At 35.6% G+C, this 27,806-nt stretch overlaps 2 protein-coding genes across 2 annotated transcripts in view; one reads left to right on the top strand and one right to left on the bottom strand.

The window, feature by feature from the left end:
* Positions 1-363: 363 nt before the first annotated feature.
* Positions 364-16,451, bottom strand: LOC113236161 (N-acetylneuraminate 9-O-acetyltransferase). The gene is made up of 10 exons (XM_026472167.1): positions 16,174-16,451; positions 15,274-15,370; positions 12,500-12,603; positions 10,517-10,673; positions 9,337-9,438; positions 8,744-8,897; positions 5,600-5,829; positions 2,422-2,700; positions 1,188-1,497; positions 364-609 (listed from the first exon to the last, which is right to left on the bottom strand). Exons 1-10 carry the CDS (start codon positions 16,304-16,306, stop codon positions 364-366), a joined length of 1,812 nt encoding a protein of 603 aa, XP_026327952.1. The 5' UTR covers positions 16,307-16,451.
* A 966-nt stretch (positions 16,452-17,417) lies between these two features.
* Positions 17,418-27,806, top strand: part of LOC113236099 (ubiquitin-conjugating enzyme E2 W) — a 26,869-nt gene continuing 16,480 nt past the window's right edge. Inside the window, exons 1-3 of the mRNA XM_026472087.1 lie at positions 17,418-17,459; positions 17,799-17,890; positions 23,223-23,325. Of these exons, the coding sequence (XP_026327872.1) occupies positions 17,436-17,459; positions 17,799-17,890; positions 23,223-23,325 (219 nt within the window). The 5' untranslated portion in view covers positions 17,418-17,435. The remainder of the gene's footprint in view (positions 17,460-17,798; positions 17,891-23,222; positions 23,326-27,806) is intronic.

Here is a 27,806-nt window from a genome sequence, read left to right as displayed (position 1 = left end):
TTCATATATTTCTCACAGATGGCACTACGGCACAAAAGTTGTTAAAAACCAAAAACAAAGACGTGGCTTAGTTGGCATAGCATAACACGGCTTAGCACGGTTTGCTAGAAGATGTCGGTTCGAATACGGCCGGATTGAAGGGTTTTTTTCTAAATAATCTTTGTATTAATAATAGTTATTATAGTATAACCTTTTTAAAATTTTGAATTTTGTTACTCGTGTACCTGTTCACAAAATTTTTTCTACGAATGCTAAATTATTTTGACGATATCGGTGGCCCAGCAGTTGGCAGCAAAGGTGCTAGACGATGAGGTCCTGGAGTTCGATTCTCGATAATACCAACTACCTAACCAACCATGAAACTTACCTATCCTGTTTCCATTGCAACCACCACTGGTGGATATCATCGTCGGCGTTCACAAACAGCGCCTTCCACGGCCTCGTGACAAAAATCTTCTGAAAGAACACCTCGCTCATGTACAGGATAGTTACGATGGTCAGCAGACCAATGACCTTGAGAGCCATGTACAGATACTGGTATGGCTTCGATTCCAGAGTGTGCGTCGACGATTGCGTTATGTGCGGTGGCAGGGCGAAAATCACGAACATCTGGAAGAAACGATCTGGTTATTCTTCCATACAACTTGGCCCAAAACATGTATCTCAAGTACTATCACATATTCAAGAAAAAAAAACTAGTTTTGTTTCCTAGACGCCAAGTCTAGTGATGTGACATGTTATTAATTTTAACCTCATATTAATTCGATTCTCCTAAGTTAAAGAAAAACATAACGGAACATAACATGCTACTATGAATCCATACTCAACTAGAATATGCAAATAACACATGGCTTCATTAACGCTTTAAAGCGTCTATGGTGGTCAAAAGGTTAAAATAATAACACCCTTTTTATAAAAAAAAAAACTAACCTCAAGAGTTCGTGGAATAACATCTAGTATTTGCTAAGTTGTATTAAAAACGATTAACGAAAAGTGGTCCCCTAATTTGCTACCCCTAGATGTGGAATATTTTCTTCAAATTAAAATTGGGACCAAAACCATCCAACAAAAAAAGAATCATCAAAATCGGTTCACAAATAAAAAATAATATTTTTTCACAGATAAATTGATACTATGAAATAAATTATAATCAGCTATCATAAAAGAAGAAAGAAACTTTAACTTACCAATGTATACCAAAACGATACCAAAGGTATGAAACTGTAGAACTGGTACGGTCGATTCATCGTCAAACACAAGACGACGGTCAGAAAATTAAGTCTAAATATGACTCGAAAGTATCTGACTAGACCCGTGTCCCCGGTTTTCCAAGTGTAGCAGAAATGGCCGTAACCGGTCAGGAACAGGTACGCGGACACTAACGCCCGGACTAGCATGTATATTGGGAGCACTTTGCTGGCTCCTGTCACTTGATACACCAATATCACTAGTTGCATCCAGCCCTTCCACTCGTTGGTTTGCTCGCGGTGGAGAACTCTGAAATAACAATAATTTTATTTATTTATACTTCAGACAACATGTTACGCCCGCAATGTGTTATAGTCGTCACAATGTAAGAGGCCCAATTTGACAGCTAAGAAAAACTAGTATGTAACTTTGAATCCAATCAACGAAACAGTAAACAAACAATTATTATGGGAAATAATACTATTTTTTCGGATTTAAATCGCGTATATTTGTTTTTTCAAACAAAACGACGTTTCGGACCTTTTACAGGTCCCATGGTCACGGTTGACACACCTCGGTTGATGGGACCTGTAAAGCGCCTAAATATACGCGATTTAAATCCGGAAAAATAGTTTCATTTCCTATGTGTAACAATCGCGAAAACCTAAGAACTCGAAACGATTATTAACTTACCGGGTTTTAAAAAAATACTTTAATTTTAAAGAAAAATTATATTTATTTATTTACTTTATTCACAATTAAAAAGTTTACAAAAAGAAACACAAAACTGCGAATAAAAACCATTAACAGGTTTATTTATAGCTGTCATCACATGCTATCAGGCGTCTAACAAAATAATTAGTATCTAATAATTTAAGGAACTTACACTTAAGAACTATTAACTTTCACAATTTGACAAATTAATTGAATTAAAAATGACCGAATTCAGAATATGACAAAATTAATGAAACAAATATTAGACAACATTACATACATACGTTGCTCTGATCCCAAAGTACTAACACTTGTAATATGGAAATCGGAAACAACAACGGTACCACGAACACCCAGACCCGAGATAATATGGAAAAATGTGGAAAACTTTTCCTATATTAACTCGGCAGGGGATCGCGCCCGGGACCTCAGAGATAACACCTCTACAAACAACGAGAGATCCTCAAAGTTTGTTGATCGTTGTACACTCGACGGAAGAAAAAATTAACTAATGCTTACCTACTAGGTTTAGAGTCCTCAGTGAAAAACAATCCCAGAGCAAAAATATACCCGACCGGCAACCAGAAACTCCATTCTGAATAATATTTATTCTCTTTCATAAAGAAATTTGTTCGATCACACAGATAGAAGTACGCCATGATCATGCCCAGCTTCGCCAGAGCCGAGAGGGGGGAGGGCTCGGGGGGCCTGGGTTGATGGACGAGGGTGTAACCCCCCATTCGTTGTTTTATGGTTTGGGAGCCGCGCCAAAGCCCTCGAACTCCAGCGAGCACTGCGCTAGAAACATATTGATTTTGTTACAATAGGGAATCGGACAACGTTTAAAGAAAATACTTTAAATTAACCACATTGGATACGCATACCAGCTATAGAGCTCCTTGTGAAAGAGTTCGTCCAGGGAAGTACTGCCACCTTACCTATTTCTGCTGCCAAGCAGTAATTAAGCATTACTGCGTTCCGGTTTGGAAGGGTGGTGGACTCCAATTCAGAACTCTTCGGTATTTTAACCGAATCGTTCGATTGAATATTGTTCTCGAATCAATAGGCGCTTTCCAAGCTATTCAGAACATTCGAGTTAAACGTTCAATTAAGACTCGGATACGATATCATTATCCAACAGCGTTTCGGGAGTTAGTCGGTGAAATAGATTATAAGAAAAATGAAAATCTATAATACTTTAAGGGCTTAAAATATATGAACGCATTAGTCTTGCATTAAAATAAATTAATAACATTGAACAAAATCTAGATTTAATTTAAAATAATAAGAGATTTCCACATTACATTCTTGCTTTGTAAACAATAGGACGTTCGGTAACTTTAATTCGATAACTGTGCTCTGAATAACGTTTGTAGCCTTTGGCGGTCGAGACGTATGAGTACGGGTGTGACGTCATTTCGGTTTGGTTTCGAATATGACAGTTTGACATTCCATTCGGTTAGATAAAAATGAAAACAAAGCGGTCGACTACTGAGTTATTGTAAGGTTCTGAATCGGCCTCCAGGTGAATTTACAGGCACATGGGATTTGTCAACTTATGTCTCAGGGTGACGGGTGCAGCGGCAGTGCCACTCAGATCTTTGCGATTTAAAGCTTTGAGTGGCACTGCAACTGCTATGGATACGCATGTTACTTAACCACCAGGCGCACGACTTGCTCGAATAGATAAAGCAGTGTATGTAACACTCGTGTGATGTTTTTATGAAACTCGCCTTTCGGCTCGTTTGTAAGCCCACACCCGTGTTAAAGCCTTTCATTATGTAACAGTCACATAAACTACTAGTTATTATACAGGGTGTAAATTTGAGACGGGGCAGTAAGGCCACCTTAGTCGTTGTATTTAGGGGAAAACGGTTCTATAGGTAGTCAGCAAGATAAAAGGCAATTTTTACAAAACTTTTTTTTTATGCCATTCGATCCGGTCTCTGTTAAGGATCAATAGTGTCTATGCGACCAACTGAGGTAAGAGTACTCGAAATGTCAGAAATCGCAAAAACTTTTTGCCATACATTTTGTAGGGACATATTTAGTAATCAGTTATTCTAGGTAGTTAAGGAAACTAACAAATTGACAACATATTATGTATTAGTTAAATGAAATTTATAAAAAAATGCAACAGTGTTCAACAATTGAAAGACGCACTTGCAGCAATTTTCAATAGAATCCATCCGAGTAAAATTTCAACCGCTACTTGTTCTTTGCGGAAGATAGCGAATCGATGCATCCGCCAAGGCGGCAATCAATTCGAGCACTTACTATCATACATTTTTTATGTTATTTTGCTTTTTGTTATTGTTTTTATTTTGAAATACAAAATATTTTCAAAGTTGTCAATTTGTTAGTTTCCTTAACCTAGAATAACTAATTACTAAAAATATGTCCTTACAAAATGTATGGTAAAAAGTGTTTTGTGATTTCTGACATTTCGAGTACTCTTACCTCAGTTGGTACCATTCAGACTATTGATCCTTAACAGAGACCGGATCGAAAGGCATAAAAAAAGTTTTGTAAAAATTGCCTTTTATCTTGCTAACTGTACCATTTTTTCAAAATCTGTTAATGCCAATCAAAATATCTTAAAAATTCATAGATAGTCTTCTAGAACCGTTTTCCTGTAACTACAACGTTTAAGGTGGCTGGCCTTGCTGCCCCGTCTCAAATTTACACCCTGTATAGTATGTTGATTTGCATTCTCGCCATAATTAAGAAGTTAATCATAGATATAATGCTAAATCAACTAAAAATATTTTAAAAATTATTCTGTTCAATATACTGGCTAATTGTGTCTAGTAAAGTTTTGCAAAATTGTCTCGAAGTTGTGTGCTCTACGCAATGGCAGTGACTCGGACACCCGCTTCACCGAGAGATACGTAATCTTTCTCGAACCCGAGTTTCGTTTCAACATTAGACTCCACAACTTTGAAAGCAGACACTTCGACACTCGTATCCTCCGCGTAAACCAAACGTTTCATATCATGCTTTAAGAATAGACACGCACTTGTACTTGGTAGATTACCACGCAGGGTCTGCTGAACCTGGTAGTGGTTCTTTTTTTTTTGCACTACTAGCTCTTGTTTACATACCAAACCAAACCACGTGGCATTTCGTGAGAGACTAGAATAGAATTATGTGGGGTGTTAGCGTGACATAGACATAGGAAGGGAAGTAAGATCGTCTGATCTACCAATCGCGCGCTCGATACGACACTTCCCGCACCCCACCATTAAATTAGATCTAAAATACGATTCTTTCTGTGCATTTAAGGTCATTGTTCAAAATGTTGGCAAGTGCCGTGCAAGTCAACCTTTGGATCAAATTTGTTTGCCGCAATTAAATAAAAATATAAATTTATGAAATCTTTTTTCGATTTATTTTATTAGTGATTTGGGTTTAGGGGGTCTGCTCTCGATTTCCGTCCGAAACAATTACTGTCAAATAAGTAATATTCGACAAAATTAAAAGACAAGTATCAAGTATGAAGCTTCATTCGCATCACGCGTCTTTTCAATTGGTATAAGTATTGCTTATTTGGCAGTAATTGTTTCCGACGAAGGTCGAAAGTAGACCCCCAGTTTCGGATGTAGAATGACCTCTGTACATATGGCGAGAATGCAACACATTGCACAAAGTCCGTAAGGGCGAGGAAAGCAGCAGAGGGAGAGAAGAGAGAGCTCACCAGAGCAGGAAGAGCGCCTGCGTGACGAGCTGCAGCCGCGTGTGCGGCTCGGGCGCGGCGCAGCAGGAGCCGTCGTGGAAGTTCATGTGGTCGTTGCAGAACATGTTGAAGAGGATCTGCGCGCAGTGGCGCAGCGCGCGCTCGCCCAGGCGCGCGCCGTCGGGCGCCAGCGACCCCGCCGCCACCAGGCGCGGCGCCGACCACAGCCGCGCCGCGCTGTGGCTCAGGATCTAAGCCGCCGAGGCGAAAACGATCTAGGCTCAGCCGCGGGAACGACTTGTCGCTAACCGAGTTCTTGGGTTTTCGCGATTGTTGCGCACAGGAAGCGAAACTATTTTTCCAATGACCGTGGCCACCTGCAAGGGCCCGAAACGTTGGTTTGTTTGAAAAAAACAAATATACGCGATTTAAACCCGGAAAAATAGTTTCATTTCCGACTTGTCCCTAACTTGACCAGAAATAGAGACGAAATCTGCCGTCCACTAACTGAAACGCGGTTAACAACAAGTGTATTGGACAAATGGTCAAATAACCATTTTAAATAGCAAAAAATAGAGCACGAAATTCTCTTTTAAAAAACAGTTCAAATTAGTTAACGTCATGTTGTATGGATCAGAATGTTGGACGATGAAAAGGGAGGATGAACGAACTGTGCATGTATGGAAATGCGAATGTTGAGATGGATGTGTGGAGTGACGAGAAAGGATAAGATAAGGAATGAGTACATCAGGGGAAGTTTGAAAGTGGTGCCAGTGACGGAAAAGATGAGGAGTAATAGGTTAGCATGGTATGGAGATGTCATGCGGAGGGAAGAGAAGAAGAGTGCTAGGTATGAATGTGGAGGGATATAAGGGGAAAAGAAGGTCAAAGAAAAGATGGATGGATTGTGTGAAAGATGACATGGATAAGAAAAGTGTGAGTATAAAAATGACGGCTGATAGGGGAGAGTGGAAGAAAAATGCATGTTGTGCCGACCCCACCTAGCATGGGATACGGACAGGAAGAAGAAGAATTAAAATTAGTTAACGTGTTCGGCTTATCGGAACTTACTCTAACGATGCATAGTTGAAATATCATCAAACCATTTGAATATTCTAAAACTGGGTTATGGTTTTTAATAATATCTCAAACAAATATTTTGTCGGCAGAAATAAGGGTCATCCATCGCCGGCAACTCATTAGGCATATGGACCTTATATTACTTTTAAATATCAACTCTCGTTTGCGTTCAAATCACAAATTAGGAAGCTGAAATAGCACAGCGCCAACAACTGACCTGCGTGTACGTCTCCGTATATTCCAAAAATATTCTTCATTTATTGTAATAAAAATAATATCTCTAACAATATATCTGTTCCGTTCGGTGATGTGGGAAAAGCAGCAAAACATCTAATTACATTTTATCAGTTATTAAATATGTAATTATGCAATTATCGTCCAATACAGCAAAGCTCAAGTTAAACTAGTCTATTTGGAGTAAAATAATTGACGACACTCGTCAATGTTTCGAATTCGGGCTGGCCAATCGGAACGGAGTCATCACCATAATTATTTGGCAGATTAGTTTCCAAACAAATTAAATGACATTTCATCTCTATGTCTGGTTATATACTCGATGATCCTAGTTCTAGTTATTTTGTTGATGTGGTAAACCGTATTATGACATTTTATTAGTAATTTCAAGCTACTTAGATACATCTTGACATAAAACATCAATAAGGTTAAATAAACATAAAATATGAAATAAAACACAAAAAAATTTAAAACCTTAAAAAGTACCTTGTGGAAAATACTTTTTATAAATTAAACTTCTTTTTAACCGACTTCAAAAAAGGAGGTTCTAATTCGACTGTATGTTCTTTTTTTTCTTTTTCTTTTTTTTTGTATGTATGTTACGCGATAACTCTGGTATTTGTGAACCGATTTTCACGATTCTTTTTTTGTTAGAAAGGGGGTACTTCCATAGTGGACCCATTTCATTTTGAAGAAAATTATCCACCTCGAAGGGTGGCTGTTCACGCATGAAGATTAACTTTTGTAAATAGCGCCTAACTTTAATTTAGGAGCAATTACTTTAATGGTTGATTTTGCTATTTCTTCCATTCAAGGCGTTTTTCTCTCAATATACTTTGAGTACTGTCGTAGTGAAAACCTATTTTTATTATCTCCAGCGTCAAGTCCTGTATAGTGGCGAACTAGGGGATATTTCAATAAAACTTAGCAAATAGACTAGACTAATAGATAGAGTTTTTTTAGTACTCTGTACTGAGATTATTCACTGATAATAATACACAAATACTTAAATAATTTTCAACAATTAACACTATATATTTATTGACACCATATTTAACATTGTTTACATTGTAATGGTTATATAATTTGTAGATTAACATTATTTTTGACTTAGGTATGAAATGTAACGTTATTTCCTTGCCTTTCATTATATAAGTTGTAGTTAATGTATTATTGTTATTATATCTATTTTTAACCGACTAGGAGGATGTTCTCAATTCGTCTGTATGTTTTTTTTTGTATGTATGTTACGCGATAACTCCGCCATATGTGAACCGATATTGATGATTCTTTTTTTGTTGGAAAGAGGTACCTCAGAAGTGGTCCCATTTCAATTTGAAGAAAATATTCCACCTCTAAGGGTAAACTAGGGGATGAATGACTTTTGAGGTCGGTTTTTTTAACCGGAGGTTAGGTTATTGATTCTCGCCTCTCCCGAGAGCTAAAAGATTAATTTTGAATTTTTAAATCAGGCGCACGACTTCTTCATCTCGTCACTTGATGTAGAGGCCGTTTACCTTTTCTTCAACACAGCCATTTATTTTTTGTCAATATTTCAATTTTTTTTTTTGTGTATCGTTGTAATAATTATTAATACAAAGTTCGAACACGGTATGTATTCATAATTATAACAAACTAGTGGAGTAATTTCACAAAAAATAATTGAATATCAATTCAATAAAAATTTAATTATCGTTGTTTAATGTTTAAAAATTAAGTCTTTTTTTATTTAATATGACCACCAATAAACGGTCGCAGACTCGATCTGGACCTCGGTTGGTAAAAGTATTAATTATTTTTTTAAATAACAGCGATTGGTAAAATCTTGTGCATGTATAAAAACCCACTCACCTCAATAGAAGCTCTATTATATGCATCAATATCATTATTACTGATCTTCTTGCCCTTCATTTTGCCTGAGTCGACTGGTTCCAGAAGCTTCCACAACACTTGAGTGCCTCGTGACGTCACGAAGTCTATGGGCTGCACTAGTTGCGTTAGATTCCTATGAAACACATCGAACTTGTTAGAAGCTAGTAAAGGCGGAACGCTTTTTTTGTCAAACACAAATTTCATGTATAATTATGATGCAGCATCATTGACATATACCACCCATTCGCACTAAGCGTTTTCTTCCTCCTTTCTGATGCGTGCGGCAAAGGAATGGAATGCTCTACCAGCATCTGTGTTTCCCGAAAAGTACAATTTGGGGCTATTCAAGGCTAGAGTGAATAGGCATTATTTTAGGTAAACGCGTACCATCGTCGGTCACATCGTCGCTTAACATCAGGTGAGATTGTAGCCAAGCGTGTGTCTATTCTGTTCTATTGAATTATTTATAAAAAAAAGAGACCACGTCCCAAAAGCTGTCTTCCACAGCCGTCAATATTGACGAATATTAGTAGAAGAAAAAAAAAAGAAAAAAAAACGATATGTATATATACCTTTTATATTCCTCTAATGCTAAGTCTGTTGTATTTCTAGAAAGTAACAGTTGCAAACCAATGCTGGCCACAATTACTGACGGTGGTTTGTCTGATCGCTGCCTGCGTTTAGGAAAAAAAAGAAAAAGTTAGAAAAAAAATGCCCCAAAAACGAGGCTTTAATTAGTTATAGTTCTCAAGGTGCACCTGCAAAACAGGGCTTCCCTGGCTATGAGTGTATGCTAGCGATGCGCCATTACGAATGATTTCGTTATTCGACTTGTTAGTAGTCGCTAATCCTGTCATTCGAATGTCAAATTAGTAACCTACTAATTTTCATATTCGAATGATTTGAATAATCATTCATTACTAATTATTAGTACTAATTCGTAGATTCCATAGAGCATTTCTGCTCGTGATCACCTAGCCCTCTCTGACATAATGGTAAATATTGTAAATATAACGGGGACAGGGATATTTTGATATGGATATGATGAGGTGTTCCGATATAATGATCATTCCACTCGTGCACCCGACCGAATGGCATTGGCATTCGGTATTGAATCATTGGACTATGATTGTGCTTGGATTCTACTTTGGCGAATGATTTGCCCATTCGAATGATTAGTATTAGTAACATTCAAAGTCGCGCATCGATAGTGCATGCCTTATTATTATACATATTTTAACAAAATATCTATTCTTATATTAGTAGGAAAATAGATCTTAGTCTCTCTCCGTTACAGCTGACTTTCTTAGGAAAAAGTAAAAAAAATTCAAGTGGATCTCCACAAGCAGTAACAACACGAAAATTAATGTTTTTTTTTTTTAAATTAAACCGCTTAACTGAGTCCGTTCCTGAGGTACTAGCGCGGTGGGCACAGATATGTCGCGCTGCATACAGATAATTTCAACAAGATTTTTCAAACGATAATTAACAAAAGTATTTCATTCAATAGACAAACAATTTGGCACTTTTTTCAATCAACTTGTTAATGAATATTTTCAGAAAAATCTTATTGAAATTGTCCCGTGTGGAGCGCGACTTAACTGTCACGTAAACAGGAACCGACTCAATGAAGCGGTAAACCTGTAAAAGACGAACTTTGGCAGTGCTAAGTTACTCCTCTAATCCATAGTACACAGCCTCCCAATCTCTTCCAAGTTTTTGTTAGTACTTAATAAATTAATACTTACGTACCAAGATCGAAAATGGTCTACCATGGTCTTGGAAACGTCATTGCACCATATAAAAGTAACTGACAGACGTAACTTGTGGTCTATATAGGTGTAGTTCGGGCTGTGATGATCTACTGTCGAGTAAGACGAGTCCATGTCTAGGCGGGTTTTTAGGACACCTGAAAAGTAGGTACAAATTAAGGTTAGATTTAAATAAATTAAGAAATATAAAGAAAATATCTTTCATTCATTCTGCATTGAAAGAAAAGCAGTAGTAACTTATATAAAATTGAAAATATATAAATACATACTTTCAATTCAAACACAACTGCAACTTAGCATCATGAAAAAAAAAACATTAAGGGTGCTCTTTTCAAGTTTTGGCATTGTTCGGACTCCACATGTTAGAGCTTATGAAATATTTATTTACATTTGATATACTTATTTATAGTTTTATTTTATGCATTCATTTTATTATAGATTTTGTATAATGTATCAACATTACTTAATATCTGTATATATGTATTCGCATGTACATTTGATCACAGATTACAGAATATAATTTGATACAATAAATTAATCTGTGTATTTATTGAGTACAGTATATTCCATTTTTTTATTTATGTATTTTTATTGCCACCCCAAAAACCAATTTTCCTCTCAAATTTTCAAAGGTTAGTTAGAAGATATCTCTTTATGAGATAAGCTCGCCTTTGTACACAAATATTTAAATGTTTCTGAAAGTTTGTACTTTATGGTACAATAAAGTGTTTAAATAAATATATAAATAAAATAAATTAAACAAATATTTCTAAGAAGAAAGCCGGCCAGTCTTCTACACCAGCCTCATGCCGGTTGGCTTGACTCCACACCTTTTGCTAAGGTTTTTGAAATATTCAAGTTAACGACCTAACAAAGGCTGCTCTCTTTTGCACTAAAACATCCTCTGTGGCCGAACGGTTAGCATGCTGGACTCCCACGCAGAAGTCCCAGGTTCGATTCCCTGGCCGGGAGAAATATATGTATGGCCTACATTTATTTCTCTCGTGAGTTTAGGTGTAATTTGTGGTTGTCTATGTGTGTGTCCATGGCACAGGGTTTCCCTAGTGCAGGTCTATGTTGAGTGTGTGCGGTATTATTATTATTACTTATATATAAAAATGTCAAGGACATAACAGTAGTAGCAGTAGAGCTCCATGTGAAAGAATTCGTCCTGGGAAGTACTGCCACCTTACCTATTTCTGTCGCCAAGGTTTTCAAGGGTAAAGGTGCTGGTGAAATTACGGGCACATGGGACTTGTCAACTTACGTCTCAGGATGACGGGCGCAGTGGCACTGCCCCTCAGATCCTTGCGATTGAAAGCTCTGAGTGGCACTGCAACTGTTATGAACAGGCGTGTCGCTTTCCATCAGGCGCACGACTTGTTCGTCCTGTCACTTGATTTTATAAAATAAAAACAAGATACGAGCAACTTAGGTATGTAGGCGTTAAGAAATGTTAAAATAGAAGGGCCTCGTGCAAAAAGATTCTGCACAGATGTGAGAAGTGAGAGCCAACTATCGTCCATTGGTTTAAGTACTTAAGTAAATGTAAACAATCTTGATATATCTTTTTATTGAAACATATACTTTACAAATCAATAGGTGCAAAAATAGGCATGCAATTTCAAATGAAGCTAATTATTTGTATTTGAATGTTTTACAAGATTGTTTACATTTAGTTAAGTACCTAAACGAATGGACTATAATTAGCAGCGCCCGCCATCCTGATACATAAACTTGACAAGTTTGATTTGTCAGTAATTTCACCAGCGCCCTTCAAATCCGGAGCACGGCAATGTTCACATTAACGCTTGGCGGCAGTACTTCCCAGGACGAACTCCTTCACAAGGAGCTTTACTGTTTCTAAAACAATCACTACCACAATATTGAGAAAATCGGACCGGTTAACAGTTAACTTAAGAAATCATTCTTTAATTGCAATCCCGAATGAATGCTCGTTTACCTATAAAGTATTCATACAGCTGTTCCACTCTGGAGTCTCCGATGAAGGCAAAGCTGTTGTATTTCCCCCAAAAAGCGAGATATCGAAGGCAGCGACGTGCGTCTCTGTAACATTTTAATGTAAATACAGCTATTAATAATATTATTTTCCTTAAGGAACTAGAAATATTATCTATGGACATTAAAATATATTTTTATGATAACAAATAAATATTTTAACACAAATACACATACTTCGTGCTGAATGGCATCATGAAAATTTTATCAACATTTTATGGAATATATGCAGTTAATTACACTTTTTATGGAGAATGGAAATGTTTATGTGAAATTGTCACCATTAACCCATTCTCCTCTAAGGAGAGGGTTTTGATTGTATGGCCTATTCCAAGTATATCACATGTATACCAAAGGTTGTGAACCTTCTTCGACATGCAGGTTTCATTATATTACAGAACTTAGATATTAAAACACATAGGTACATGCCACTACCCCTGTATTAGGGATTCAATTGAAAAGCAATTATTCTCTTACTGGGCTACCATCGTCCTTAATACAATTCAATAATTGTATCTATTGATATCGTAGATATTGTTACCAGGAATTCCTTATGACATTTGTATGTCAAAAGGATTGCTTGTAATATAGTATGTAAGTAGTAAGAGCTTCTGCACATGTGCTATATGGTCCAACTTTACACTGGGATCGTACAGTGCCTTGTGGGCCCATTACTTAATACCTTCAGGGCTTTGTTGAGGCTCCCCCGTGTCTCAGTGCATCTGGCATGTTTGCAAATGTTGCTGTGGACGATTTCTATGCCACTATGCGTAAAATGTCCACATCAATAGTACGCAGAGTGAGGGGTAGCAGTAACAAGATCCTGAAGATGATAGGCAACAGAATGAACGCAGCACTGTTCCGGAGGTTCATTGAGTTACATGTTTTACGTGTGAGAAGTGTGTTATGTTACTAACTTGTATGGACTATGTTCTCTGAAAATAATTTTTATTTTATTTTACATACATACTAACGTTAAACATTTTTAAAGTGTACACACTCATAAGTGCTGTTATCTACTGTGAAATAGATAAATTGATAGGTACTTGAATTAGCATAGATAGCATTAATAAAACTGTCTCAGGCTTATCTCATAATCTTCAATTACACTAATTGAGTTTAATTTAGGGCAGAATTTGGTTAGTTAAAAGTTCATTTTGAATGTGAATGTTTAGATTGATAAAATTAATTTATAGATACGTTGGGCCAATTAACGTTTTTTCAGGCACTTGGCAGTCCTCAAATTTGTAATTATAAAACATAATAATTTATAAATTGGCTGCAATTTTTATAATTAATAAGAAGCTTAAATTTGTCTGTAGTCTAAACCGAATTTCTTAAAGTTATATTTTTTTTCCATTTGCACTGTATAGGTCGAGTCGTTGTCGAATCACCGCCGCGGAATCTCCTGATTAAGAACCACGGACGGGTTCGAAACATGTGGAACACAAATTCGACTTAAATACGTGGGTTATCCGTTAGTTTATGGCGAAGTCTCTCAGTTGTATTACATTATATATTATTAATATATATTGCAAAAATTCTGTGTGATTGGTAATGGAGGAGGGTTAACTTCATATAGTATATCATAATTCTGTTTGGAGAGTGATCATACCAAAAATAATTTGACTATTAGGGTGAGACCAGACGAGCGTAATTTTGTGAGTTGTGAGTTGCGTTTTTTGAGTTGCGCAGTTTGCGCTTGACCGAAATTCGGTTGGAGCACCAGACGAACGTATTTTATTCAGTTGCTTTTAAGCGTTTTACGACGTATTTACGACATATAATAGTGTAATGGATCCATTAAAAATAGTATGCATTTATGAATCATTAGAAGACGATGTTAGAAAAACTTAACTAAACTGGGTACATGCACTCAGTATGAAATGATTAAACTTTTTTGATAGATAGATTTTATTATATACTTTGGTATACGCGGCGACCGCGCGGTTGTATTATAAGAGGAATTTAAATGTTGTTGTACATAAAAGCGTGGCAACTGGGCGGTCACCACGCGGCGGCGCTAACGTGCATTTGAAAAAGATTACGGGAGAGCGAGAAAAATTCATAACTCTAATTATATTTATACTAAAAACTAGAGTTTCAGCATTAATGGAAAATTATAAGAAATAAAATTAAAGGTGAGATTTTTTTCTTTAAAAAATAATTTTCAAGTAACTTAACTGCCTTCATAGCCGAACGTTTACTGCCTCTGTGGCCGAACTGTTACCATGCCGAACTGCTACGCAGTGGTCCCAGATTCGATTCCCGGGTTAGGAGAAATATTTGTATGGCCTACATTTATTTCTCTCGTGAGTTTGGGTGTAATTTGTGGTTGTCTATGTGCGGAGCTATGTTGAGTGTGTGCGTTATTAATAATTAATTTCCAAATGCACATTAGACGTTTTACCTTTCCAACATCAATATGATCAAAGGTTATCTAGAAGAATCAATTTTTCATACAAAGCCCTGGACTAATTTTATGCTTGCTTGTACATTTAATGCACATTGGACAATTAGTGCTTTTTTCATTGTAGTTGGCTGGGTCATAAGAGGTCAATCCAAATTAGAATAGACCATGTGGTCTTTAAACTCATATTGTGTTTTATCTTTCTTTATGAAATTACTTACCAAGATACTGTAAAAATGATTTAGTTATTATATTAACAAAAACAGTCAGGAAAAATTTATATAATTAAAATTGTAAATAGCTATTACGTTTTTGAGTATCTGTGTAGCATACAGCCATAAGGCTGCCATTCATGGTCTCCTTTGTACCGCCCTGAAGAGAGAAGCCAAGTGCAGGAGTCTGGACCTGAAATGTTTAAAAATAGAATCAATTCAACACGCCTTAGTACTGGCTAAAATGGAGTTAGTGAATAGCATGAGTGCCATGTGAAAAAATTCCATGCAAAATAATAAAATATTTGCAAATGAACTCAAGAGATATCTTTTTGTCTCTTAAACAAAGAACAATAGAAAATTATATACACACACAACAATATTATTCTAACTTATTCAACTACATTCTAATCTATTAACTCTATAAGTTTTTTGCACAACAAACATAATTAATCTATTTTAATGCAACAGTAATGTTTTTCCCAGGAAAACCAATATAAATTATGCATGAATAAAAAAGGTTAGAGGTGTATCTAAAATATGTTAAATTCCATTTAGGAAATAAAACCATGATTTCCATCATTTTCACTCTTTTATTTTTATTAATATTTTTACTCTTTTTATTTTTCATGTAAAGTCGGTGTTCTGCGAATGCTTATTTTTTATTCAGTGGGGACACCAGTTGAATAAACAAAAAATATGAGCTAATAATAATAATTTTAACCTTGAATAATTAAGGTGCCAAGCGTAAAAATAAAATGTCAAGAATAATTCATTCTACAGCATTTTACTTTCATATCATTATTTTTTCAAGGTAATCTACAAGCATTGTTTTACATTCATTTATTCCATGAGTTCATAAGAACATAAGTTATCTCTACACTTCTATTGCTATCAAAACACTCAACCATTAACACAATACATTACGGCAGGGTAATAAATACATTGCGAATGGTGCTATTCATTGAGGAAAATAATTCGAATTATTATACTTACCATACCGAAGGTGTAAAATGCCGTGATATCCAATAAACCCTATTACAAGTACAAAAGCGCACAGTTTTGCATTTTCCACGTTCAGCTGGTCTATGAACCATTCTGCAGATGATTTCTTAGTGTACAAAACCATCTCACAACAAAACAAATATACAAACTAAAATTTAGGAATTATACTCTAGGTTAAACCTTCAATTTCTCCATAGACAGTAATTCACTAGAACAATTTCTACAATCATCGTATTACAAACATCGGATACTTTTAAATGAAGCAAAAATGAGCGCGGAATTATTTAAAATACATTCCCGATTGCAATAAAACTTTGCAAAATTCCGCAACATGTAATTAAACGGAAACAAAGAAATGTCAAAGCCAATTTCGCTGTTTAGGCTTTGTGCGTACACTATTATGCATGAAAGAATGCAGCATTGATATACAAACAGTGTACCATATTTGGCTTGTTTAATATATCGATAGCACTATCTGCAACTTAAAAAAATGAAACGTAGTTTAATTATTATTACGTTTTGAGTCTTTATTGTTTGTTGCTTGTTTAAGCCTTAGAGGATGGAAAAAAATAAAAGAAATAAAATATAAGTTTCCATAGTCTAAGGTTTAAGCTGATAGCTCTGTAATTCTACTGCTCAACAAATAAATAAATAAATAATCAATCCGCATGCGCAAAAAGAATTTATGGTTTTTTCACAAATTAATTTTTAATTTTAAGTATTACATATTATGTTTTAAGTTTCTCTATCCTTTGTTGCTTGTTTAAGCTGTTGGCTCAATAGCCAATGCCCAACAAATAAATAATAATCAATCCGCATGAATTCAAATGAAAAAAAAATGGCGGGTTTTTGTAGTTACTCATTTTTCAGATATTAATTTTTAGTTTAATTATTATTACGTTTTGAGTTTCCTAATTGTTTGTTGCTTGTTTAAGCTGATGGCTCTATATCCAATGCTTAATAAATAAATAAATAATAATCAATCCGCATCATAGACAAGACAAGACAAATCGTTTTTCTTCTGTACTCTGTCTACGTAGGTACTTCTTGTTATTGGAAGTGGATTTTTCATTAAAAGTTAACATTTCACAGTTTATGATTATTTCCACTTTACATTTGTGTTGTGGTTTCATTAAATACAACGATCCTAAGTATTAAATGCTTTTTATTGTGACCGATTTACACAACATACAAGTTATGTGACATGACAACACATTATATTGGCAACACTAAACGTCTAAATTGGATTGGAAATGGCCGCGATGTCCCCGTCTGAGGTTTGTAAAAATATTAAATTATTAACTTTTAATTCATTGATAACACTATATTTTTACATATCAACTAGATTATTGTCTATAATATTTATTTGAAAGCCATTGCTGTGGGGATATCTCTGATTTCTATTTATTTTTTATAACATTATTGTGTCATTAATCTTTAAAGATTTTTTTGTCATAATTTCTATTGTTGTGTTGTCCAAATATTAATCCTACGCAAATATTCCTTACTATACATATCATATGAATAATACATACGCACATATGATTGCGGTATGTTAAATAGTTAGGTATTAAAATGTTAAAAGTTGTCGTAGTTATGATTGTGTGATATTTCAGCGAAGATTACAAAAGGAACTGATGTCGTTGATGAAGGAACCGCCACCAGGAGTCACCGTAGACGGAGATCAGGCCAGCCAAAATCTAACACTGTGAGTTTACATGCTCGCTTTATAAAAATTCCGAATGAATATCTACCGCATATACATTAATTTGCGCCCTAATTTGATATGGTCTCGTTTTATTGGTTTAAAAGATATGCGTGAATTGTTAAATATTAAATATAATACACAGTACCCTGAATCACTTATCTATAACGAACAATAATAACTCCAATGAAGGTAGATTACAATGTGATTGCCCTGACTTCAGGGACTGTTTTTCGACGATATTTGTACTATTTCTAGAATACACGTAGCCTCAATTTGAAAGTTTGAGACCACTAGAAACATGACTATCCTTGGAAACAATCTCTAAGCAGGTCCATGTGAATCACATAAAAAATTATCCATGTGCAAAACACACTTGAAGAGTGTATTTTACTCGTAATTTGGAATTAATGAATTATTGTTTTGGAGTATAGTGTGAACACCCACTGGGGTCTCACATCTCTTCTCAACAAAGTTTGTTGTAATTGTGGGTAAATTTCCTTAGTACTCCTTGATTGACTAACACATTCTAATCCTATATTTTGAGTTTCGAAAATGGGATAGAATTTAATCATACCCACTTTCAGACTAACTTTTAAGTTAGCCAGTTAGATGGCTAGGGTTGGTGTTATTTTTAATGTAAATTTATGGCACATCAACCCTGTCCACAAATATTGCAATAGAGCTCATTGTGAAAGAGTTTGACCATGGAAGTACTGCCACCTTACCTATTTCTGCCATCAAGCAGTAACGTGAGCATTACTGCATTCCAGTTTTCAAGGTTAAGTGTGACTTGTCAACTTATGTCTGAGGGTGTCAGGTGCAGTGATAGTGCCCCTCAGAACTTGGCAATTTAAAGCTTGAGCGGCACTGCAACTGGTCCATACCACAGGAGTGTAACTTACCACCAGGTGCATGTCTTGTTTGTCCTGTAACTTGGTATCATAAAAAAATACACAAACAAAAGTCCCGATGTGGGGCCTGGGGTCTTCTATAAAGGGGCATTTAAGCTCAAGGTCAACCAGGTGTTCATCCATTGCCTGTACAGAGCTTCACATATCTTTGAAGACTATGTAAACCTTCTATTACATTGTGACGTCAGTATATTCAAATTAAATCTACTTCCTTGCATTTAAACTTAATATTCAATAAGCCAAGAACAGGCTCGGGATTATGCCAAAAATCAATTATTCAGAACATAAGGAAGGGCTTATTTGCATTCAAACATAGCTGTATGATATTATAAAAGTATATTTTTTTTAATTAAATTATTAGTGCGGCTTCATTCAGGTTGTGGCATTTATTTATGGCAATCGCCACTGATTACAACTTGGAACCATCATCATTAAATCATTTATACGTCCCACTGCTTGGCACGGGTCTCAGGTTTAGGCCGTACTTCGCCATGCTAGCCCAATGCAGGTTATGCTCCATCCACCACGTTTCATTCATCATCCAATCCACGTTTTCCGAGGATTGTAAATCTTCTTCCACGTGTGGAAAAGCTTATGGTGAAATTAAATTTCGCATTAAATTCCGAGAAACTCAAGAGGTGCTAGCCCGGATTCGAACCCACGGCCACCGCTTGAGATGCAGTAGATCCATTAGACTACCACGGCTTTGTTTTGCTTGGAGCTAAGGGTTAAAGAAAGACAAACTGCCTCCGTGGCCGAACGATTACCACGCCTGACTACCACGCAGAGGTCCCAGGTTCGATTCCCGGGCCCAGATAATTATTTATATGGCCTACATTTATTTCTCTCGTGAGTTTGGGTGTAATTTGTGGTTGTCTATGTATGTGTCCATGGCACCCACGACATAGGATTTCCCTATTGCGGGGCTATGTTGAGTGTGTGCGTTATTATTATTATTTTCCTGTTTTCTTCTCTTCTGATTTGGGCATAAGCTTCCCCCGTAACGAGAGTAGTGTCCATTAAGAGGCAGCATTGGTTAACAAGTTGCATAAATAGTTAAGGTGGCAGTACTTTCCTTGACGAACTCCTCACACAAAGAACTATACTGCTACTTTATAGCATGCAAATAAATTCGTGCGGAAATGCGATTTGAACTTTATAGCCAAAATAGTATTATTATTCACGGCCTATACTGACAGCAATAATACTATCAAATCGCTCAATCAGTACACACACAAGGCCTCCAAAGTTTCTTAATATCGCAATTCTTGACGTATTATTTGTTCTAGCAAATATTTGGCAACTCTATAAACTCTACAATATAATCTCAGTATAGTGTACTAAAGATCCTCAAAAGTTTGTGGAATCGGTTACCGGCAAGTACGCGAAACCGGATTCATCCCCTAATTTGCCACCCTTAGAGGTGGAATATTTTCTTCTTTAAATGGGACCACTACTCTTTCCAACAAAAAAATAATCATCAAAATCGGTTAACAGTTTTTTATTTTTGATTGGAATTATCGCGGAACAAAAAAATATACAGACGTATTGAGAACCTCCTACTTTTTTTTAAGTAGGGTAAAAAAGGAGTATATTTTGTCAACTGCACTAACACTTCAGAGACAATAAAACCTAAGGGTATTAAGTTAAGGTTTACTTTACACATGAAACAGTTTATATTTATGATGTCATAACAGTCTTCTGAGCACGTTAAAATAGCACACTTTAAAACTCTCTTGCAGGAAAAACTTGACAATCGCCAAAATAATGAGCATATCGAAAAAAAACATTTATAGTACTGTTGAACTGAACAATTTTATAATTTGATATTTAAGGTAGTACACATTAAAATGCGGGAATGGTTAAAAATAAACAGATGAAAAAAAAACATATGTTTTTATTTACACATACAACGCTTTTCTTCTAAATATTTAACCATAGTAAACAATTTCAAGCTCCACTTTAATGTATAGAGCAGAAGCAATGCAACATTTCTTGAATTTCAGAGAGTATTCACTATTTGAATATTACTTCCTTGAAATGTATGTAAAAGTCTGCCTTTTCCAATCTCTGGTGATTAACTATTTAACGTTCTTTGGATTCTTCATAAATGTATAAACATTTGGTAGACGACTTTTGCCATTTGCAATGACCAATACATTTGCAATTGATTACATGCTAGTTGTATATTTAAAAATGTATAAATAAGGTAAATTATTACAAGCAAATACATTAAACAATGTCTTCAAAACATGCCATGCCGTTGTTAAAAATATTATTAAAATATGTAGTTGAATAAATTAATTTGTCATTTTAAATAGCATTTTATTAGTTGTAGATACTTTGACGGCCTCGGTGGCCCAGCGGTTACGCCAAATGAGGTCACGGCTTTGATTCCCGGTAAAACCAATTCTAAAAGATCTAAATGGTCTGGTCAATGCGTTTGTATGGTACATTATTTTTGTAAGTGCTTAATTAGAAAAAAAATATCTTGTAATGTCATTGCAGCATAATTGTTGTAGTATTTGTTTATGTCACTGCAATGTTTTTCTCTCCAACAGTACTTTGCACTGACACCTTGATATATGTTGATATCTATAAAACAAATTATTAACAACAGCTTAAATATACAAACAAATAATGATAACTTGTCTAGTCTCACAGCAGATTTTATGAACATATCTTTATTATCACAATATAACTATCAATATAACATTAATAATAGATTATTAGACTTAGTTGTTTGTAGTAAAAATTGTTTAGTTACACCTTGTAAATATCCTTTAGTACCCGAAGATCCGCATCATAAATCTCTAGAAATTGACTTAAATCTGAACTACCCCTTGAAGATAGCACCTACCACTAGAAAAAGACAATTTTACAAATCAGACTTCACTCACTAAAAACATCATTACGTGCTATTAAATGGGAACGAATACTAACCACAATGAGAGATGTAGAATCTATGACAAGTTACTTTTATGAACTTATTAACAATCTTATATGTTAACATGTTCCCAGGTGTAATTTAAATAATAAACAACATTATTCGCCCTGGTATTCAAGACCTCTTATCTCTTATAAAACTTTTAAGAGAAAAATAAATACCACAAAAAATGGCAACCCTATGAGAATTTCAGATGTGACCATACTGTTTCTATGTTAAGAAAGAGATTAAAGACACTAGAACAAAAACATACAAAAATTATATATCCTTTTCCGAAAATAAGATCAAGGAAAGTCCAAATCCAAATCATTTGTAAAATGAAAAAAATCTAATTCTGATATTCCCGAAAGCATATTTACGTATAATGAACGAGTTCATATGAACGAGTTCATATGAACCCTGTCCCTGCACCGGTATTCCCGCGCCCAGAACGCTTCCACGGCCGTCTCTGTGTAGCCAGAGCATAAGGGTCCGTGTAATAAACGCTGGGGGACCATAGAGAGCCTACCTGACATAATGCATTAAAAATTGGCATACATGGCATACGTTGTGAGTAAACAGGTAATGTGAGCATGACCTTTTTGATTTTTTACGCCCTTTGAAATGAAATTAAAGAACGTGGACATTACATGTCCATATAGTGTTAGTATGTACTTACAACTATGTTAGTAGAATGCAAAGTGTTAATTTTGTTGGCCATCCATTATTGGAGCGAGCGAGTCGCGCGTCAATGCTATCTGCGAACCTTTTTTCTTCTTCATTTTCTCGGAAAGGGTCCGTGGACTCTTTGTGATTTTGAGAAGTGTCCATGACTAGAAAAAGATTAAGAAATTAGATATGATTATGATTAATTGACATGAAAAGAAAATGCGATATACCACTGCAACTACTTATCTTTATTTATGGCTCATTGTATTTAATTTTAATAAGTACTTCCTTTTCACTTATCAAACTTATCATATAGGAAATATTTGCTGCGATTAATCTTATTCTCAAAAAATTGATAAAGCCATAAACAAACAATAAATGTGCACTAAAAAAATGCGACCTCGCCATCCCAACGGTTAGCATTGTGGGCTCTAAAACGAGGTTGCCTCGGTTTCAGTTCCTGGTAGAACCAATAAATTGAAAATGAAATGAAAATAGTTTATTTGCAAGCAGCCACGGTTCCATCTTTAAAACATTACGAAATTCACAAGAACGCAAAATCGACACCGTACAAACGACATGCTTGTACAAGTGGAATTAAAATAAATAATCGAAAAAAACCACAGTCGATTAAGTTTTTGTTTTCAAATTAGATCTAAAACAAGGAAAATAACCGACCGGACTTATGAACGTTTGGTTCAGCATTATTTTTTTAGATTGTATTGTTTTACATTAACGCAACGAGTTTTGGGTACGAGTTTAGAAGTGCCGAGTTCGAAATTTTGTCGTCGAGATTTTTTTAATAGTGCAATTGTTTTTAATACAGGTGGACAGTTCACATGGAAGGTGTTCCCGGCACACTATATGAGGGCGAAAAATTTGTCCTGCAGTTCAAATTCACAAACAAATACCCGTTCGACTCACCCGAGGTAAGTTAGCAATGCGTCATTTATAAACCAATAATAAAATAATAATAAATAATAATAATAAACTTTATTGCCAAAAGATACAAATCTAGTACATAGTTGTGCCTAGCTCCCAAACTAGAATCCCCTGTACTATGGGTAGGTAGGTCTTTCGTCCGAATCATTACTGCCTTAAATAATTTAGAATTATGAAGCGAATTTACAAAAATATGATAGTAATAATTACCTAAAACTTATATAAAGAAAAAAGATAAAATATGTGAGGGTAAATCAAATATGTAACTTAATTATCAAGATTTTTACACAGCCAAAAATATCAAAATACTTTAAAATAAACAACAAAAGCAATAAAAGTCAGCTTCGTTATGTTAGGTGATGCTGTTCTTGGCAGTCGTCTTCATAAAGTCTCAAGTTTATTTAAGGGGCAATGTATACGCTTCTATAATAAGATTCCGATTGATTTTCTAAATTTTCCATTTACGAGGTACTATAAACTATAGTGAAACAAAAACTTGAATCGAATGGTTATTATACAACTTCAGTGTACTTGGATGAAAAAAGAAAATCCGTGGTGACGGTTAACTCTTGCAGGTAGTCTCGATCTAAGTTGTTTAAATTAAATATTGTAATAATAAATGTATTCGAATGTATATTTACAAAGAGCAACCCCTAGAGTTTCTTGCTCATTCTTCTCAGCGGAATCTGCCTTACCAATGTGCAGTAGAGTTTAATCAGTATGACTACTTCAAGTGTAATTAGCTTACCTATGACATGAAGATTATTTGACTTTGATCACGGAAATAATGACACAACTATACCATATAAAGCGAAAATGGCGGACTTAGCTCAGATAGGTTTTTCCAGACAACTATAGAGTTGGCACGCGTCAGACGCTAACTAACCACTTCTGTGTTTACTGTTCTGTGACTTTGATAAGGTTCAATGTTCTATGCTACAAACAGGAATTAACAGTGACAGTTGTCGATTTTTATGACAAATTGTAAGCTCTTTAACGGAGCCAAAACAATCCTTTTATTCTTAATAAGGTATCATTTAGCCCAGGGGTGGAGAAACATTTTTCATTAGGGGCCAGAAAACACTATAGAAATTGAACAGGGGTGACATCTTTCACGACACGAAACTAATTTTAAAGCAAACCTAGCCTATTAAATATGTAGTACATATAACGTCGGTGATATTGCAATTATGCCTAACAAGCGTTGGATTATAAGTTTCCCTTTCGGTAGTAGTGGCCAAATCAAATCCGCGTAAGCGCCCAGTTACACGAGGCGAAAGTTTTCTGAATTCTATTTACTAGGCAACAACATTTAAATTCCTCTAAATAATATAATCGAGCGGAGTCCGCGTTGCCGCCTCGTGGCCCCGGCGTAGACCAAATTCAAACCAGACTGGCCCGCGTGCCCGGGACGCTCATTTAAGTTAAAACGTAAAAGCTAAATGTACAGAGCGTATTTTGCCATGACAGTTAAACGCATGCGGTCTATATAAAATAATAACGTTAAACCTCTCCCCTGTAAAATTTGATTTAGTGCAGATACGCACCTTTCACTACATACGCGGATTTGCACTTTCCCCGATGAAAGTAATTAGCATGTAAGTGTTTAGGTTGTTACTGTAAGTTTACAAACATTTTGTTTTTATAAATAAATGTATTCAGAAGAATATAGAACGATATATTATCGGTAGATGAACACATGCTTCTCAATTGTGAGGTCAGCTATTCGAATCCCTGTATGTACCACTTTAATTTCTAACTGACGTTCATTTGTGAGTACTTAGTAAGTCATACCTTTCGCTAGCTATGAATCATGGCCAAAAAGCTTGACATCCTTTCCAAGGTGAGGCGCTACTTCATACTGGGTCAGTCCCGCATCTGCCTACATATTCTTTTTTGCTTTATAGTGACCCTCTCTATCAACCTTTTGGTTATACGGGAAGGTCACTATAACCTGTTCAAACAAGCCGCCCAGGGACCTTCTAGTCAGGTCCTGACCCCTGATCAGCCCGTTTGCAAAAACTTCATCCGGTTTTCAAAAGGGTGTTATTGCCTTGTCCCTATTTTCCAAATAGGTATCGGAACTGTTAGGCATGCTTACTTCCCGTTGTGCGTCGCACATTGCACAAAGCATACACCCCTAAGCCGTTGACTCTAAAGTTCCCTACAAAATCTCCTCTGATGGCGGAGCTGTAGGCACGCTTCACACTGGGACTGATGACCAGCTGTACCAAGCACAAGTCCGGTTGTGTGTGAAATGCTGCTGCCACCTATGGGATGGTTCTATCAAATACCAAATGGCCACCTTGGATTCAGTTGTAAAGAGTGTAAACAATGCGTAAAATTACCTGCCTATAGGTATTCTACAGGATATATTATATCACGGAGAGCGTGCGATGCAATTGCATGGTTTAATTGCATTATCGAGGGACTTGACGCAAGGGGGAGTTCCACTCCTATGTTGTGGATATTCGAAGGATTGGCACAAAGCGTTTCGCTTCCACATTTACGCGAACGACTATGGAGTGCAATTTCTTGCCCGCAGACTTTTTCCCTTAATATAACTTTTCAAGACGAGAGTAAATAGGGATTATTTAGGCGCAAATGCTCCATCGTCGATTTCATCGTTATCTTTTATCAGGTGAGATGAAGGTCAAATACGCACTTATTTTTTTTTTATAAATAACAACCTGGTTGTCCAAAAAGTTTACAACACTAGGAAAACGTGTGAAGTTGGGGCTATGAATCTCGAATGATTCTACCTTATTCGCTGAAGCTGGCAATTCTGCTCTTGTAACAGCACCTCCGAATTCATAGTCTGTGTTATTTGTTGTTTAATACAGATAAGGCCCAGTGATAAGATTTCTGAATGAGTAACACGATAACGGCCCGGCGCTCACCGCTTCTGGTGACAATTGTTAGTTAATTGTCATATTTATTAGTGACTTATTGTCTCGATTGCGGTTAACGCGAACTAAACCAAATTTAAAATTACTGTCTTTAACTGCTGCTCCTTTAATATGAATTAGCGAATAGAGATACGGTCTGGTATAATATAAAACAAAATAATGTAAAAAAAAATATTATTGAATAATTTTGTTTGATTTTTATAAACATAATAAACTTTGTCAATGGTGTAACGTGTAAACTAGATATCCATGCGCCAAAAACAAAGCCTTAAGTCTAATTTTCTTGAAATCATTGGTCATTGTAATTCCATTGAGTTTCCAATGAAATTATATTGCAATTAGAACTAGTTAAACAAAAAGGATCCAATGCAAATCCAGTCGCTTTCGAGATATGGCAGTTTGAAGTTTAAAAGCGTTTCTCATTCTTGTTTTATTTTCAAAACTTATAATGTCACGTAACTCCAGAGATATTTATTTATGTTTATATGTTGGATTTTTTTTTTTGCTGATCTAAGAGATTAGACTTTAGGAACTGTGTGGTACATGTTACTAATTTTTTGATAACTTTGTGGATTGGAACCTTTTTGCTTAATTACGTTCAATTATGATAAATAATATTGGTTATTCTGCTAAATTATCTTTTAGTAGTAGAGTCCCTTGTGAAAGAGTTCCTCCAGGGAAGTACTGCAACCTATTTCTGCCATACAGTAATGTGAGCTGCGTTCCGGTTTTGAAGGGTGAGGGTGCTGATGAAATTACATTGGGACTTGCCAACTTAGGCCTCAGGATGATGAGTGCAGGGGCGGTGCTCCACAGATCTTTGTTATGTAAAGCTCTGTGTGCCACTGCAACTGTTACGGACAGGCGTGTCGCTTACCATCAGACGCACGACTCGTTCGTCCCGTCACTTGAAATCATACAAAAAAAATATATTATGAAATATTGTTTGCATACACTTATCACAAACAACATTTCCTAATATATTATTATCATACAAAAAAATATGCTATAAAATGTTGTTTGCATAAACGTAACTTATCAGAGTAAGCCTCCCCAGCGAGCCCCGGAAATGAAGAACTCTGATTGAGAAATTCCACATAACAAAATTGTTCTTAGAGTTATTTACCGCAACTTCGCAGTTATGTTTAGTAATGACTGTACGGTCATCGTACTTATTGAACTAAAGATTGCTGTATAAACATGTTCTAGTTTTCGACTTATTGTGTTAACGTGGTGATTCAAATTTCATTTTAAATTTACCTCAAAGTCAAAGTAAAATAGTCTTAAAATAGTGGCGAAAAAAAAAAAATTGAAAGTCGATATTCAAATGTTTCAAATTTAAAAAAAAAAAATCACAGAAACCATTTGAAAAAAGTTTCATTCGAAAACCTCAAACCATGAAGATTCTAAAAAAAAAAAATAGTCTTTATTTCACAGGTAAGCAAATTACACTTCAAATCGTTATACTGGTTAAACTCTCATTCGTAAGGCAGATAGATTCCCTTGAGAAGTATGAGCACGAAACTCTAGAGGTTACTCTTTGTAAATGAACATTTATA

The sequence above is a fragment of the Hyposmocoma kahamanoa genome, unplaced genomic scaffold (genome assembly GCF_003589595.1).
Source record: "Hyposmocoma kahamanoa isolate Upper Pololo Valley unplaced genomic scaffold, ASM358959v1 89, whole genome shotgun sequence".
In the NCBI taxonomy this organism is placed as follows: Eukaryota; Metazoa; Arthropoda; class Insecta; order Lepidoptera; family Cosmopterigidae; genus Hyposmocoma; species Hyposmocoma kahamanoa.
This window is presented reverse-complemented; position numbering and strand designations above follow the sequence as displayed.